Raw genomic sequence first — 16,529 nt, forward strand, 5'->3', positions numbered from 1 at the left:
TTTTGATTGGATTAAAGCAGTGTCAGTCTAGGACTAAAGTTTCCATTTATTCAACAGTGTCATGTTATCGCTTGAGGCAAACTTGATAGTAGTCACTGAATATATAGATTTTCCCCTCTTAGTGAGTTGGAAAACTTGCCCCCAGTGCTCCATGCTGTCAGTAGGAGTGAGATCAGATTATCTGAGATAACATCTATGCTTGGCACTTTGTCCATTGGCAGATTGTCCATTATCTATGAATGAGATGAGAGTTAATTCTGCAAAATGAGGAGATGGAGTGCTACTGTTCTACTGAGCCAGAACTGTTAGGATCATTTCAAGAGCTCTAAAAGGAAAGTTTAGACAAAAGATTAGAGACTAGAGATATCTCGTACAAATTTTATTATGAGTAGATTAATAGCCGTTGACCTAAATATATCATATGACTCTGACTGGGATGCGTATACATTGCATGCTGAAATGGAATAAAAGCTTTTTTTTAGCAAAGGTAATTGCATGTTCTGAGGAATATCTAATTCATACATTTTTGTATATCAATATGTCTCCCTTTTGTTATTCAAGTGTGAAAAATGTGTTTGACTGAAACCACAACAGCCAAACATCGGTCCTATGGATTGTGTGAAGGCTCATAACAAAGACACTTTTTATGCTGAAGAATAGCATCCTTTGCATTCATTAAGATATTGATCCTTTTTCGCCCAAATGCCCACACACTTTGGTCATTTGTCCCATTTAAAGTTGATTCTGTCACAAAATAAGTTAATAGTCATTACATTCGGACCTGGCATCTTAATGTGTCAGTGCCTTTCTCCAGTGAGGTATTTTGCCTCTATTGATCAGACTGAAGCATCGGCTATGCTAGTCTGTCACAGACAGCTAAAGATCCCAACCTCTCATCTGCCACACTCAGATTGTGTTGGCAGCATTGCATTCTGGGAGTTTTGGCTTTCCCCAACAGCTGGGCACTGTTGATCCGAGTCTGAAAATCAGACAGATAATCCTATGATGCAGCCGGCTGGTGTGAGAATCTCTCCCATCCTCCACAGTGGTCCATTTCTGGTGTAGAGGACAGTCTCCCTGGCGGCATCTTTTGTGGTTCCCCCTCTCTCTTGAATAATTTAAAACTAATGAATGGAGCGACAGTCTGATTGCACAAGCTCTCTCTTTCAGGACGAGGATCGGCGCATGGCTGGTGTACAGGCTCGAAAAGAGGAGGAGAAGAAGAAGGAGAGTCACAAGCAGACAATTCATAAGGTACCATTTTATTGTATTTGTTTCTTTTATCTTTGTCTGCATGGATTTAGGGTTTAGATGTATTTAGAAAATACACGTGACGACTTGCATCTTGGAGAGTAGATAAACTACTTTCCCATGAACCCACCAATGCCCCCTTCACATGTTTGATGTTTTGTATTGTCAGTTATTCCTGGGAATAGGGAGACAGTAAATACTATCCAATGCACTTTGTTGGTTTTGCCATTATACGGGCTGCTGTAACTGTGTTATCTATCCCTATAGTGAAGGTTGGTGTGAATTTTTGTATTGTAATGTAATTCTCCAACTCTTTATTCTATACTATATAATGATTTATTTTATCTACGTATCTAGGCCTTTTTATCGTTGGACCAGAGAGGGACTTGACTGATTAAATGTCAACAAACACATTAGCACAGCAAAACACAATTGGGAACATATATTATGAGGAGTGGTACTTTGTCCAGAATGGTATCCTATGAGTAAATCACTCTATTTCTTGTAATTGTCAAAGATGTTTAACCGTACACATGCTAATTTTTTCAGTGTCTGAGAGTATTTGTTCCTGTGCTCCTACTGTGTCTGTGCTGCAGTGGTTACTCTTGTTGAGAGACAGTCTCTGTGCTGCACACATTGTCTCAGTAACCTGACTCCTGCTAATCCCTGGTGTTGTATATTGAATGCCGCAACCAAGAGTTCGTAAGGGCGAAGGATTCAATATGAATTGATACTGACTCAGCCCTGCATCAGGGAGTGGCACATTCCATGACCGAGTATATCGAAACTACAGCTTGGCCAGGACAAAACAAGTGAAAGTGAGCAGTGCAGCAAAAATCTTTGCTGTTGCAGGGGGAGGGATGTCACTTTTACTGCTGTAAAAGCAAACTGCAGTTAAATCAAAATGCTGCAGGAACTGGAGCGAATACCTTTGACCAACACATGCATATAGAGATTCAGATCTAACCTCAGTAGTAATTGATATCTGCCTGCAGCGAGTGAGCAGCTTTTATATTCTCATGCACACACATCTCAGAGACAAGCAAGGAAGGCAGTGGTATTAGTTTGCCTGCAATTATGTAAGGATAGGATATCCATTTGTTTGCCTACATGCCCTCTGTGTGCTACTCAAGAGAGCTGTCATTTGAAACCTTCTCTGTCCTCTGTGTATGTGTGTGTCCATGTGTGTTGCGATCATCAAGGAGAAGCGGCGTCTGGCCATCCGTAATGCAGCACAGCAGTGGGAGGGGGTCAGGGCCTGCCTGGAGCTGCCACCAACAAATGGTGCTAAGGAAGAAGTCAGTCCAGAGAACAGCCCTGCCCACTGCCCCGCCCAGACTAATGGCCTCGCGCAGGAGCCGTCTCCAGAAGAGCCTAGGTACACAACACATCAGCAGAAGACAAGGCCATTTAAGTTATATATTAGTGCTAAATGAGGTCACTGGCTGGAATGCTCTAAGAACTGTTTGTGTGGTTTAGTTCTGCTAAATGTACACACCTTGGGTCAATTTAGAACACACAGTCCATTCAGGCACTTGTAGGACTCACTTAACTTAGATTAACACTACTGATCTTTAGATTGTGGACTGCTGCGCATGTTTGTCTAACCAATACCTCAACAACCATTAGACTGCAATGGCATTTTGAGACAGTAATGGTCCCTGGATGATGAGTCCTCCTGACTCTAGGGATTGTCTGATTTTCCCAGAAGAAGTATTACTGGGTTGAGATTTGTTTTTCTCATGAAATGTCTCAAAAACAGTTTGACTTGTTGCCATTACATTTTGCACTGATTAGTCTGCTCTCCTCAGGGTAAATTATAATTGCTTCAGTGACTGTCACAAACTCTCTGTTTTAGTGCTTAACAGCCAATGTAGTATCTTAATATTGTAGATAAAGGTTTTGAGCATGACAAGCATTGGTCCATCTTAACATCAGTGTTTCAGAGTTTATATTTTTCTTCAAACTTTTCTATTGTACATCGATGTGAACAACAGTTCAACAATGCCTGGAAGTTTGCGGTCCTCAATCTGTGGAGCACCTGGTTCATTGCAGTTTCCTGGCACATGAATGTTTTATTCCTGTTTCAACATGGATAATTATAAGGCACTCTACAATTTAGAATTGGTTTGGCAGTAATGTAGCTTAGACCGAAACCTGAAAACACGATGAAGACAGATGCATCTTGGGTTTGGATTTTTAGAAGTATGAATGTGAAGAGTTTTCTGTCTGACAGTTTGAAAGATAATCTGGTCCAAGGCCTTAGTTTGGCATGAAATATCTGTTGAAGTTGAAGAGGGAAATTTTATTTTTGAGACTCAGACGTTCAGTGATTTTGACCTGGTGTGAACGCTGTCTAACTGGACACTAAATAGCCAATTAGAGACTTATCAACAAGACAGATGAAGGCAGATAACGTTTAAACTGTTGTAGCCTTTTAGTTTGATAGCTTAGGTCAAGGAAAGGAAATGTGTCCACTGCAAATTTACCAAATAATAGGAGAAAGAAGACATGCACGAGGGTGAGATAAATATGTGCACTCTTTTTGAAAAACTGTGTGCCGTATGTAATGCAGTTATCTCAAATCCTATAACATGTGATCTTTATTTGAAAGTGAATTGTCTGTTGAATTTATTTCTCAGATTTTAAAATAGGTTTGGATTTTATATTCCTAGTAAAATATTCAAGATTAAATTAATTTATTCCAGATAGAAATTCAGTTTTGCAACCTACCAATAAAACCAAACAATCAACAGCAGCATGCAAGAGCTGTTTTGAGAAGCTATGTCATATCAAAAGAATTAAAAATAATTTCAAAAATGCATCTTCAAAAAAATACATACAGTAATTATAACACAAAACACCATGCCAAACACAAGCTTATGGGTAAGGCCTGTAGCTAGAAGGCAGAATGAACAAAAGAGTTTGAATCTCTCTTTTTTTGTGTGTGTGTGTGTGTGTGTGTGTGTGTGTGGGGGGGGGGGGGGGGGGGGGGGGTTGAGATATTGCCGTCCTGACAGCACCAAAGAGATTTCAGATGGGAGTATGAGGCCCAAATGATTTCTGAGTCATTTGGCTTTCTGGACCACCCGTTTTTTTCAGAGGGAGCTCAGGTCTTCAGCTGGTCTCTGATGTTCTTGGAGCAGACTTTAACAATGTAATCAAGACTGTTCTTGTCCTTTAAAGACAACCCATTAAACTTAGACAAACCATTAAATTCCTCTGATCTAAATCTTTCTTCTAAGGTCCGCTTCTCTTCATCTAAGCAGACTCTGGTAAGATTAATTTGCTATCTTGCTAAGTTTTTCCATTTTCTTTTTTCTATTTCTTCCCTTTTTTGTAACCAGACGGGTAAGCCCAGGTTCAGGACCAGAGCGACCATCAGGGGGAACGGAGATCAGACTTCGCACCAACAGCCGTCCAAACAGCCCTCGAGATCCAAAGTAAGATAGAAACGCATGTTTGTATGTTCTCACACTGCTATATACATCAACATACAGATCAAGAGCAACTGCCCTGAGTCCTCAGTCTAAATAATAAGAACACATATATTTATGTAGGGATTTTCAAAGTACCCACTTTAGAAGAGAGAAAGGTTAAAAGAGTTCCAGATGGACAGGGCAGCAACAGAAAAGGCTCTGCCGCCCCTGGTTCGGTGCTTGGTACTAAGTTCTGCAGAGAGGAGAATAGCAGTGGAGACTGCAGGCAGAAGTTTGAGGATAGAGCAGGTCAGTGAGGTAGGGAGAACCTGGTTATGGAGGTCTTTAAAGGTCAGGAGAAGGACTTTGAACTGGATACATTGTTCCCCTGGATGGGGCCCCTGGATGGGAACCAGGGGACCAGTGGAGGTTTTGGAGGACAGGGGTGATGTGCTCACGGGAGCAGGAGTGTGTGAGCAGGTGAACAGCAGAGTTCTGGATGTATTTGAGTTTATTGAAGACTTTGGATGATGAACCATATAAAATGCCATTGTAGCAGTTGATTCTGAATGTGATAAAAGCATGAACCACAGTCTCATGGTGATGATGAGACTGAATAGTAAACAATCACTGACCATGATGTGTAAAAACACATCTTCCCTGTTGGCATCCTGCTTGGCAGTTTTTGTCTTTGTTGTTTTTTTGAATATTTTTTGTTGCCAAGGTTTGAAAGCCTGCCTCAGTGACACCTCTGTTGTATGAAAGGAACTTCGCTGCAGGCAATGTTAAATGAAGAAGCATTCATAAAAGGTGTTTAAAAAGACAGACATGCAGAGATACATTGGCATGAAGTGCAACTTTCTTGTATTCTATTATCATCAGAAAGAGTTTAAATATTGAATGAACCAAAGACCTTTAAAAAGTGTCTTGCTTGCATTCTGTCTTTCCTAAGACTTTTCCTGACATGCTGCAGATTACTTTGTTATAAATGATAAAAATCAGTTTACTGGTAGGATTTGTCATTGGGTGTACTACCAGCCTCACAGCTGTTTTTCAAGTACTGAATCTGCTTTACATTCATCAGCTTCCCCCTCTGTGTTTCGTTGAGTTTCCGTGTGAAGTTGCTATTACAGGTGATTGAAGAAAAAATAGCTTTAAGACATTTACATCATATAGCACAGGGTTGGACCCACTAAACACACAAATACACAGACCCCTGGATTACAACTGTGATATTGTCACCCCTAAAAGACAGTCACTTAGTACTGTTCATCAGCTGTTACCTTGAATACTGTGATCTGCAAAAACCCATGGTTGCAGTGCATAAGAAGAATGTAGGAAGATTATCCTGTTAACAGATTTGATCTCTGCAACAGCTGGTGCATCAAATGTATCTTGAAATATTCTCAGGGAACAATATGACCCTCCCACTGACTCCATTAGTGCTGGAGCCACTTTCTTGTGCGCTCAGTGAACTCTCAGGGCTTTGTCTTTCTTCCTTCTGTTGGAAATGCTGTAAATTGACGATGCACAATGTAATGTGAGCACAAGGCTCTGATATACTCTCTTACACAGGTTATGTCCAGGCCTGGATGAGTTATGAGGGGAAAGCTGAGATGAAAGTGAGGGCTGTGTTAAGGACTATGATTACATGTTTTAAAGACGACTTCTTCCTGCTCCAGGATATGAAAATGCCCCCGGAGCACATCCTTCAATGGCAATGGCTTTACTTTACACGGTCTATTATAACTTTTGTCATGCTGCTTAACAGGTTACGCTAATTAACAGAACTCACGCCATTCAGTCGTCTACATTTTTATTAGTTGGGAGCTGTATTGCTTTTGTTTGTCATCACAGATGTTTACAAACCTGGCACCAACAGCGAGTTAAAAAAGAGACTGGATCTGTTACTGAATGGTGAAAAGGTAAAACCCTTAAAACAACTGGGTGAGTGTTCAGTGGGTGGGAAAATCTAACATTGTTTTGTTGAACAGTGTGTGGGTTTATTGAACAGTTTTAATGCTGCCCACGTAGTGTAGCTCAAATGACCCCAGATAGCTGCTAAACGACTACATGACTGCATGATGAAAAAAAATTACATCATCCCTCATATTGTAGTGCAAGACGGGGGAGATAATGGATACACTTGACCTTATTTTCTGATTCCTGTGACTCATCACACTTCCCCTACTTCTGCATGACAACACACATCAGGTTATGAGTTTGTGATTTCCCTAGAAATACTCAGCAGGAGATGTATTGAGCTGCACCCTGAAGAGACAGGGCATGGTTTGTTACAACCCTGTTACACAAAATCTGAACAGTTTGTTGGTTTTCATTGAGGTGTGGGGCTGTACATGGCACAACCAAGGATGCACAAAACAAGATATGCAGAGAAGATGGACACAATGTCATCTCTGGTTGGCATTAGTGGCCTCTGTGATGGGAAATTAGAAACATGTTTAAGTGATCTGAACAGCCCACTTAGCTTGATTGTATTCCAACTTTAAGTCATGGGACAATAGCTGGTTTCACTGCCAATGTGTTACTGTGATGGAGGCCCAACTTGATGCGTTTATGAACACTTACAGATTTATTTTACTTCATTTCCCCCTAGGAGAGGGGAGTAGAGATGCATTGCAGTGAAGAAATTATTACACAGAAATCCACACTGACGTTGGTCACTGAGTTGGGAGTTGGAGAGTTTTTAATGGTGCTAAAATCCTGAACATGGGACTTAGCAGGCAAACAAATTAATCATTTCTCCTCACAATGATGTGAAAGTCCAGCAGGCTTCTTGAATGGATCTTGAAATGCAAACTGCATATTGCTGAGTCCCTCTTTTAAGGTTCTTTTCCTAAGATTAACACCTGCACCACTCAGAGCCAATTGAACCTGTTGTTTTCACTTCTTAACAGAGTGACATGACACAGTATGTTGCTCTCATGATGTGACAGAACAGAGAGCAATGCTTCATACATGTCAGCACACAGTATTTGGGCAATTGGAGATGTGTGTGTCTGTATGTGTGTTACGAGCCATGTCTTCTGGGGGATTAAGTTGTTGAGAGATGACAGATGTCCTTTTTGAAACTCCTGTAGGATTAAGTGAGATAGCTCTAATTGAATTAGATTCAGAGTCTAATAAGCCAGAGCAGGATCCATGTAATTGTAACAGATTTTTCCTCCCCTGCCTTGTTCCTTTCCACTTTATAGTGTAGATGGTTGGGTTCATATCAGAAGGGGATCCAGGGCCACCTGGTTCCCTGTCAGCTGTGAGTACAAAGGGAACAATGTGTGTCATGGTGTGGAGTGTGTATCTGGCACACCTCCAGGACCACAGTCGCACTGTAATTCTTTACATTACTTATCCACACGTTACGCTGCATCTCTTTCACCAGCTCCTCCAGATTTGCTGCCTTTGGCACTCTTACATCTCTGAGGCGTGGCATTTCCTGACAACTAAACTACATTTCAACATTTGGCTCTCCCCCATTGAAGCTGAGAAAGTCACGTTTCCCTAAACGCTTGCTTGCGACGGGACATGTGGACTTCGTATTAAAAATGTTTCACTACCAGGTTTGTTATTTATACTTTAAGTGTGACAACTCAGTACCCTGCTGTTTGTTGATGTTGGTACCTGCTGTTTGTTGCTGCACGCATCGAGAAGGAGAATCCACTATTTTGAGGCCTAATTTCTAAATGCCAACTTCAAATCTAAAATTGAGTGTAACATGAAGGCAGGGGAATAATTGACCCTGTGATTTCTCCAAAGTGTCCATCTAACAGATTCCTTTTTTTTCGTTGTGGAATAAGCTTTCAATGCTTTAAGGGTTTTTTCAGTCAAAGCTGAGGTTTAGTTAGCCACTGGGACAAATTGATAGCAATGATGACTTCATGCCAAACAGTCTCCCATAACCATCTCTTGATATTTGATCCTGAATGTTTTTAATTCAGTGTGAATGGAGGATACTTTTAGTAATCATGTGAAAGTAATGTGTCTGGATACCAGGATGTTGATTGAGTGGGATAATCCCTGTCAGTCATTGGTTTATTAGTGTTTATCAGGCTGTGTAATACGATTAATCCGGTTGCTGTTGTTTATTGGCAAGCATAATTTTTAGTCATTTTCATTAAGCTATGTTTCTCCCAAAGGGTATGTTAAACTAGCTGCATGGACTGATCTCAAAGCTGAACTAAGGCCTCAAACAAGACTTTGAGTTTTATCACAGAGTACACTTACATGCACACAAACAATCAGACCACACACTCACACTCACACACACACACACACACACACACACACACACACACACACACACACACACATACACACACACAACAGCACGGTCTAAACTGGTCCTGCGTTTTTCCACTGCCGTAGGCACCAGACCATTCACCTGACTTTTACACAAATACAACAGAGTTAAAGTCACCTAAGGCCAAAGTAGCACCCACTAAATACCAGATGTCAATTTTGTGTCATGTTCCTTCTCCAGCAGCTCATGAATATAATGTGGGCTGGGGGAATATTGAGCTGTGATTAGTTTGTAGTTGATCATATCAACATCCTCATTTTATTTAATCAAGAACATGAAACAATCAGCTTTTTTGTTTCTAAATTGTGAGGATTCCCTCAATTTCTTTGCTTTGTGAGAAGTAGAATTGAATATGTTTGTGGTTTGAGTTTTTGGTGATTTAAAAAAGCTATTTGAAGACTTTAGTGATCTGTTTTATTGACAACATCTGCTCTAAATTAATTGATAATAAATACAGCAATTATCTGTGTTTAGCAGCATTTCACTATGATAGTCCAATTCAACTGGTTCAACGTTTATAATACACAAAGTTTTTGTGCACATTTAAGTATAATAAAAACTGTAATTCTCTAAAATAAAACAAATTTTAAAGATGTTGGGAAATAATATGGTATCATATCCTTCATGTGTTGAAAAGCATTTTTTGTTTATACTGGAAAAGTAGATATCTGTCTCTTTCACTCCTCTCCTGTCCCCCTGTCATTTTTTTTGCCTGAACCTAATTCCTCATGTGTTTTAATTATTTATCTAGTTCTAGGAAATTATGTCTTTTCCCCTTCACTGCTTGGTGAGGATAAAAAAACATTTCCTTTTCTCTGGATCAGTAAAGAGTCAACTGCAGAGGTATCAGTCTTACTGTGTCTGCAACAAGGGTGGCCCTTTTCAAAGAAGCTTTAGTTACAGTTTAGCTTCATTTTATGTGAACCTCTCAGTCTGCAGTATGTCTGTTGTTCTTTTACATCTTCTTTTCTTTTTCTGTCCCTCAACACTCACTTTCCAAAAAATGGGTCTCAACAGGAATCTTGAATTTGAGTCCTGCAATCAAAGGATTAGTTTCTATCCACATTGGCTCTTTGTTGCAGTGAGATTGGGAGGGTGTGAAATATGAATAGGGATGATTAGCTTGTTGACGGGATAACCAAAATTGATCGGTGTTGAGTAGCGTGCAGCCAGTAGCCATCTGATGCTCTGCTCTGCTTACATTCTGCTGAGCGTCAGCCCACCTTGAGGGATGAGGACATGAGCTCGGACAGGCAGGGAGATAATGTCTCCTTGAGATTCACTCCAATTCTCCACTCTCACGACTCTCTTATCATGGAAGAGCACTTCTACTGCAAAGCAATTAGGCAAGACAAATGGGACATTGACTAGACTACTCATGTTCTGTACTAATGTTGCTTTTTCTTTCTTTGAGCATAATGCCTTCCTCTTTGAAACAAATTTAAGAAAAAGCTGAGTGTCTTCAGGTTTCACAAGGAAACTAATTCTGTGCATTCAGCATATAAAGGCTTATTTACAAAGACTGTTTTTGTCTTTGTGTGTGTGTGTGTGTGTTTGTGTGTGTACTATGCAGGCTTGTGGAGTCAGGTAGCGGCAGTGTGCAGAGTCTGTCCCTCTCTGACAGTCACCTGGCAGAGCTGGATGGAGACACCCTGCGTCTCTTTGGACTCGGGGCCCTGGAGGCCCTGGAGAGGGGCTGGGGGGTTCAGACTGCTGGTGCTGTCACTGTCATAACCTTCCGCTACATCAACTTTGACGCCATTGTACCAACACTGCCGAGAATAAGGGTCAAGTTCCCCAATCTATCGGTAAGGGCAGAAGCCGCATACCATTGTGAGCCATGGGTTAATGATGAAAAACAGTCCCCAAAAAGAAAAACAAAACAGATTTGGTTAAAGTTAACGCTTTATGTCATCTAAAACCAGACTACCATGACAGAAGACAAAAAACGTGTCTTTTTCTAATCTAATCCTAAAGTAGTTTGACCTCAGGGCGCCACTGGACTAGCAATTTAAGCTTGTACACCATACACAGAGGCTTTAGTCCTCTTCGGTGTGGTGCCTGGTTTGACTACTGGCCTTGATTAATTGCTGTATGTCTTGCCCCGCTCTCTGCTCTGTCTCTCTTCAGTTGTCTTATCCAACAAAGACAAAAATTACAAAAAATATAACTTAAAGTAAAGATGATCTGACCTCAACAAAAAGCAAAAGGTCTGAAATATCCTATTGTGACAGGATCCCCTTCTCCTGAGTAAAACTTTTCTGCCAACTTCTAGCCTCATTTCTCATCATTACAAAACAGCGAGAGTACTGTGAAATGGAGCAATTTCAAAGGGGAAGAAAAGAGTTCATTAGCAGTAAATGGTCATAGTAAAGATGGAAACTAAGGATTAAAATACCTGGTTTATATATCCTTTACCTCAGCCTCACTTAGCTGCCTCAGGTGTTCATGCTGCAGCATTGGAATTTATTGATGCTATTCAGGAAAGAAGTATTTATCTGAGTAGGATATTCTTTCTGCCTCCAGACGTCAAGAGAGAAAGTGAATTAATTAAAGTAACGTTGATTGGACTGTAGCTGACTGTCAAAGAGTCAACAAATGATATTCGTGAGGTAGACATTAAATAAATGAAACCATGTTTTTTGTAGCACACAGTTTAATTAACAGGATTTTTTAATGAAAACAGTTTCCTGAAAGCATGCATGTTTTCAAAACAATCAATCTTGCCATAACCCAGTCTTACAGGTACGCAGTAGCTGCGTAGTTCTACTTCTCTGATACCAACTCTTTTCATTATCTGCAGCATCTGATCTTCTTGGAAACCAACATCAACCGTCTGCCCCAGCTGGCGGCCCTGGCTCAGGTGAGGCGTGTAGACCAGCTGACCATCCACCCAGAGGGTAACCCAGTGGTCAGTCTGGCTCTATGGCGCTCCTTCACCATCTACCGCCTCCACCACTTCAACCTACAGAGGATCAACGGCCAAGAGGTGAGTTTTTTAGATGCCCTCCTGCTGTCTGACATCTGTCTCCGTCCAATGTGCAGGACACAACTTAAGTAACCAAGCACAGCTTTGACTTCTGATTATGATGTACTCTGTTAAGTTTTGAGTATCTTAAACACACATATAATTGTTTAATTAACTTATTTCTAAAAAATAGTTGAACTTTTTTCTACTATTTCATCCTTTGAGTTATAGTCTTGTGTCTTCTAGAGTTATCTACCTTTAGATATATAGTCTACAAATTAGTTATATATTTGTTTTCATTGTCTCAGCTGTAGACTTTATGTTCTTACATGACTAGCTTCTGTTAAATGTACTCAGACAAGACTTGGCAGACATATCATTCTTTCCTGAGGCTATCACTTTTGACAAAAAAATTGTATACCCAAGACACAGCTGCAGCTCTTACTTTGGTGTTTTCAGATTGTTGAAATACACAAAGTAGCAAACCTGTCAATGATCTTTTGCTGCTTGTTGGAGTTATCGTTTGTGTGTCTCCTTCAGGTGACCATGAATGATGTGATCGCTGCAGAGCGTGTGTTCGGGACGCTGGGTCATATAGCAGCCACTGAAACTCCTCGCTGCAGGCTCCTCGTGCTGCTAGAAGAGTCCAGGTGAGAGTTTGATCTCAGACATAACCTAACATTATCAGTTAAGTGACAGGTGTGTTTCTGTCCTGGGCAGTGTATGCTGTACTTTTAAATATGTCAAGAATGTGGATTCTTTAATGTGTATTTGAGTTACAGCTTATAGCTTGTGTGAGTGTGTAAGCTACTGTACTTGTATGTGCATGCCTGTGCGCAGAGTTTTGTGTGTATATGTTGTTGCGTGTGTTCACATTTGTGTGAGACAGCGAGACAGAGCCTGGCACCAAGGAGCCAGGGGAATTAGACTATGAGTCTCAGAGTAAGGGTGGGTACTTGGCACTTGGACACAAACATTCCTCTCTCTCCTCAGCCAAGAGCTCTTGAGTTCTGTCACTCTTGTTTAATGGACATCATCCTCCTAAAAGGAGCCAAATTCTGCTCAATTTGTCCCCCACAAGAACATTTCTAATGGCTCTTTTTGTCCTGGTGATTGAGGGCAGCCTTGATTGTGGAAGGTCAGAAGCAAAGCTGCACACATGTAATGTCTCTAAAGATTGGAATTTTGCCTGGTGAAATCATCCGACTTGTGATTTGAAGTTGTATTACATGTAACTCCAAATAGCCTCCCTATTTGATGAACATAAATTGGGAAATTAACTTTCTGGGTTAAAGTTATTCAGTTATAAATGGAAGACAGGGACAGTAATGTGCAAATGTACATGTGAGTTATGATGTTGTCAATAAAGAGTGTGCATGTTGAATTAAACAGTTGAATTGTGTAGAGTGTGAGCCTGGTACTAAATCTGAGAAGCCATAACGTCCTTCACAGCCCTTTAAGGCTGGTTCCGAAAATAAACTTCAGGATAATTGGCTCTTGGTTGCATTTCACTCTGATTCATACACTGTTACAAGATAACACACAACATCTCCAGGCTGAAGATTATTTTTGCATCGCTACCAAAGTTGTCATCACATTTATCTGCATGAATCATCACACCGAGAGTCAGTTTATCCATTTATTACCCTAAATACTGTAAGTTTCAACCTCAACTTCATTTTCTGAACAAGAAATACTGAAAAAATGGAAAGTAGAAAACACAAATAATGTAGAGTATTTGTTGTGTGCCCACAAAGCTGAGTTCAGCATGCAGGGAATCGAATCCCTTATTTATGTGAGCTGTGTTCAGACATTCTTTTTAAGAGTTACTAAAACTAATGCTTCGTCATTACCCTGAACTATTTAGAAAAATCATTTAACAAGAATAGACTGTGTCTCAAAGCTTAAGGAGCACTAATGAATTCCAGTAATCCAAGAAACCCCGTACATATAACCCTTCAAGTGGGATAAAACGTCTGAAAAGTACTTTTGGCTCAGATGTAATGCTGGTGAAGTTGCAGATAATCCTTGGATGTTGGATTTTGGTTACAGTTTGCGATGGAGACAGTTCCCTGTCATCGTTTTCGTGCTCACATTGCTGTGCTTATTTTGAATTGCTTGTGTCTCTGATCAAGTACAAAATGTTTGCTTCTGAAAGCTGTTGTTCAAGACCATCAATCCCAAATGGCCAATGAAAGATCATGCCACCAAACCAAATTTGACTGTAATTTCTATTCATGGCAATGTACATACAGCACCGTCCAGCATGATATGTATTATAGGATGCTGTAGGTTATTTTTAAAACTACTCTGTGCACCAGTTCATGATAAGAGAAATAAGGACATCAGGATAACACTTCCATGTTATGGTTGTACTAACTGTTTGATTTAAACCTTCATTTTCATAGTATGAGGTGTTGTGCTTCCTCTTAATTGGATAATCTGCACATTTACCATTCGACTAAGTTTGAATTAGCTACAATCTAAACATGTCTGCTGTTCTCTCAATGGATAATTGCACTCTAGATTAGCGTGATGGACATCCAACTCAGACCTTTTCTGGTGTCTGAGTGATTAAACCCAACATTGACACACACACACACACACAGCCTAATGTGTGACTGATACAGTAATTGACTAAGAAAATTATTTTTGGCATACACAGATGAACTTTCACACACTGTAAAACTATCTTATCTTATATGGAATGTTTGCCTGCAGCTACATCTGAAAATACTATCCCAGCATCCTGGCACTGACCTGTAGGACATGTTGGTGCAGTGATGTCTCACATGAGATTTCATACAGATAGACAGCAACACTGGATGTAGTTTACATCACTTTCAAATCCCTCACTCATTTATGAATTTACACCTCCTGCTACTAGGAGATATGAGTAAAAATTTAAACACAGACACTGAAAACACTGACAGTGTTGCATCTGCTGTCAGCTCAGTTTCTAAAGAAATTCAGTGTTTGTGTTTCTGACAGTTCTAAGAGGAGCGGGTGAGGTGTATTCACTGTCTCTCCGCTGTGTCTGTGTGTATCTTCGTTCTGTTTCTAACTCTCTCCCCTCACCTTATAGGAAACGACAGCTGCAGTTCCTGTTGGAGGGGCGTGGCCGGCGTGCAGGGCTCAGTCCTGAAGAGCTGCGAGACAACGGGAAGCTCCTGGGTGAAGGCCTGAGCAGAGCGTTGTTCAACTACCCGAGCAGAGACTGCAGTGCAGAGAGCCCTGAGGTCAGCTCTTTTGTTTATTCACATATTTTGTTAGAATGGATGGCTGCTTTAAAAAAAATCCAAAATCTGATGGTTTGTTAAGGCTAATTTTAGTCCCACATAAATTCATTAATAAACCAACAGCTCAAATAGACCCTGTTGACATGTAAACTGACACAAAGCATCATCTTGTATGGCTCTGTACACTCAAATACACCAGTAAATAGTATTTGATGTTGCATTCCTTGTTGCAATATGTCTAGGTGATCTTTCACATAGCAGAAGCCACTAGTTCATGCATTTATAATCCACTAATTTAATCATGTGGAAAGAGAAAGCTGTAGGCATCAGGACATGCTATCATATTTTTAACGCACCATCACACAGGAGTCAACACTCACCATCCTGATGATTGGTGTTTGTGTGAGTGTGCGTGTCACTTGAATAACTACTGTATGTCACATTTAAGTGGAATTTAATATGGTTGCGTGTGTAAACGAAGCAACTGGTATTGGTATTCAAATACCATAAACATTCAAATACCTACAGTCCATGGGGTGGATAAGTGGCACTGTGCTCTGTGGTAATTGATATTAGTATTTTTAATTAATGAACACCAAAAGTGATCCCACTTTTTTTTACATGTATTGTGATGAAAAATCCTCTCTCTTATATTCAGGTCAATATGGCAATTTATCACAGTAGCTACCTTGGCCTCTTTCTCTCTGGCATTGAGCCAAACCTCCCGTCTTTCAAAAGGTCCTGCAGTGAAACACTCAAAGTTTGGCTTTTGGATATCAGACAGTGGTTTAATATTTGTGCTTGTTTTGACATCAGTATCATTGCTTTTGCTTTTTACACTAATCAGATCGCATTTTGTAAACAAGCTTTCCAAGTATGTTTTGTCATTGGGCACGGATTTGAAAGTACATCAAAGTAACTTTGATTTCTAATGCAATGCAATCCATTAATGCAACCAGTGGATAAAGCCAACACTGCTTTGGGTTGTATCACATTTGCAGTGAATATATATCATTCATTAGCTGTCTGACGCTGAAGCCTGATATGACTTATACTTAGACAGGTGGGGCAAATTCAGTCAATGTCATGTAGATCGCAATTGATGTTTTACTGCTTTGGTGCTTGAGGTGCTGGAAAATGCTAAGTAGATATTTAATCCTAAACCATCAAGAGTAAGGCAGTATAAAAGATATTTAGGTAGAACACATTCTTCTCAGACAATAACTGTAAATCACCAAATATGGACAGAATTAGAGACATTACATTTACATTACATAATCTGACTTCAGAAGCATATTTTTTTTACTGCAGTAACAATTAAAGCACCTTTACTA

At 40.2% G+C, this 16,529-nt stretch overlaps 1 protein-coding gene across 3 annotated transcripts in view; it reads left to right on the top strand.

Moving 5' to 3' along the window:
- Positions 1-16,529, top strand: part of LOC117810533 (leucine-rich repeat-containing protein 49) — a 40,101-nt gene that overhangs the window by 18,173 nt on the left and 5,399 nt on the right. For all 3 annotated transcript variants that reach the window (XM_034680417.1, XM_034680418.1, XM_034680420.1), the window contains 7 exons: positions 1,171-1,254; positions 2,454-2,629; positions 4,599-4,694; positions 10,562-10,796; positions 11,792-11,977; positions 12,497-12,606; positions 15,042-15,195. In XM_034680417.1, the coding sequence (XP_034536308.1) occupies positions 1,171-1,254; positions 2,454-2,629; positions 4,599-4,694; positions 10,562-10,796; positions 11,792-11,977; positions 12,497-12,606; positions 15,042-15,195 (1,041 nt within the window). The remainder of the gene's footprint in view (positions 1-1,170; positions 1,255-2,453; positions 2,630-4,598; positions 4,695-10,561; positions 10,797-11,791; positions 11,978-12,496; positions 12,607-15,041; positions 15,196-16,529) is intronic.

Source organism: Notolabrus celidotus, chromosome 3 (assembly GCF_009762535.1).
Source record: "Notolabrus celidotus isolate fNotCel1 chromosome 3, fNotCel1.pri, whole genome shotgun sequence".
NCBI lineage: Eukaryota > Metazoa > Chordata > Actinopteri > Labriformes > Labridae > Notolabrus > Notolabrus celidotus.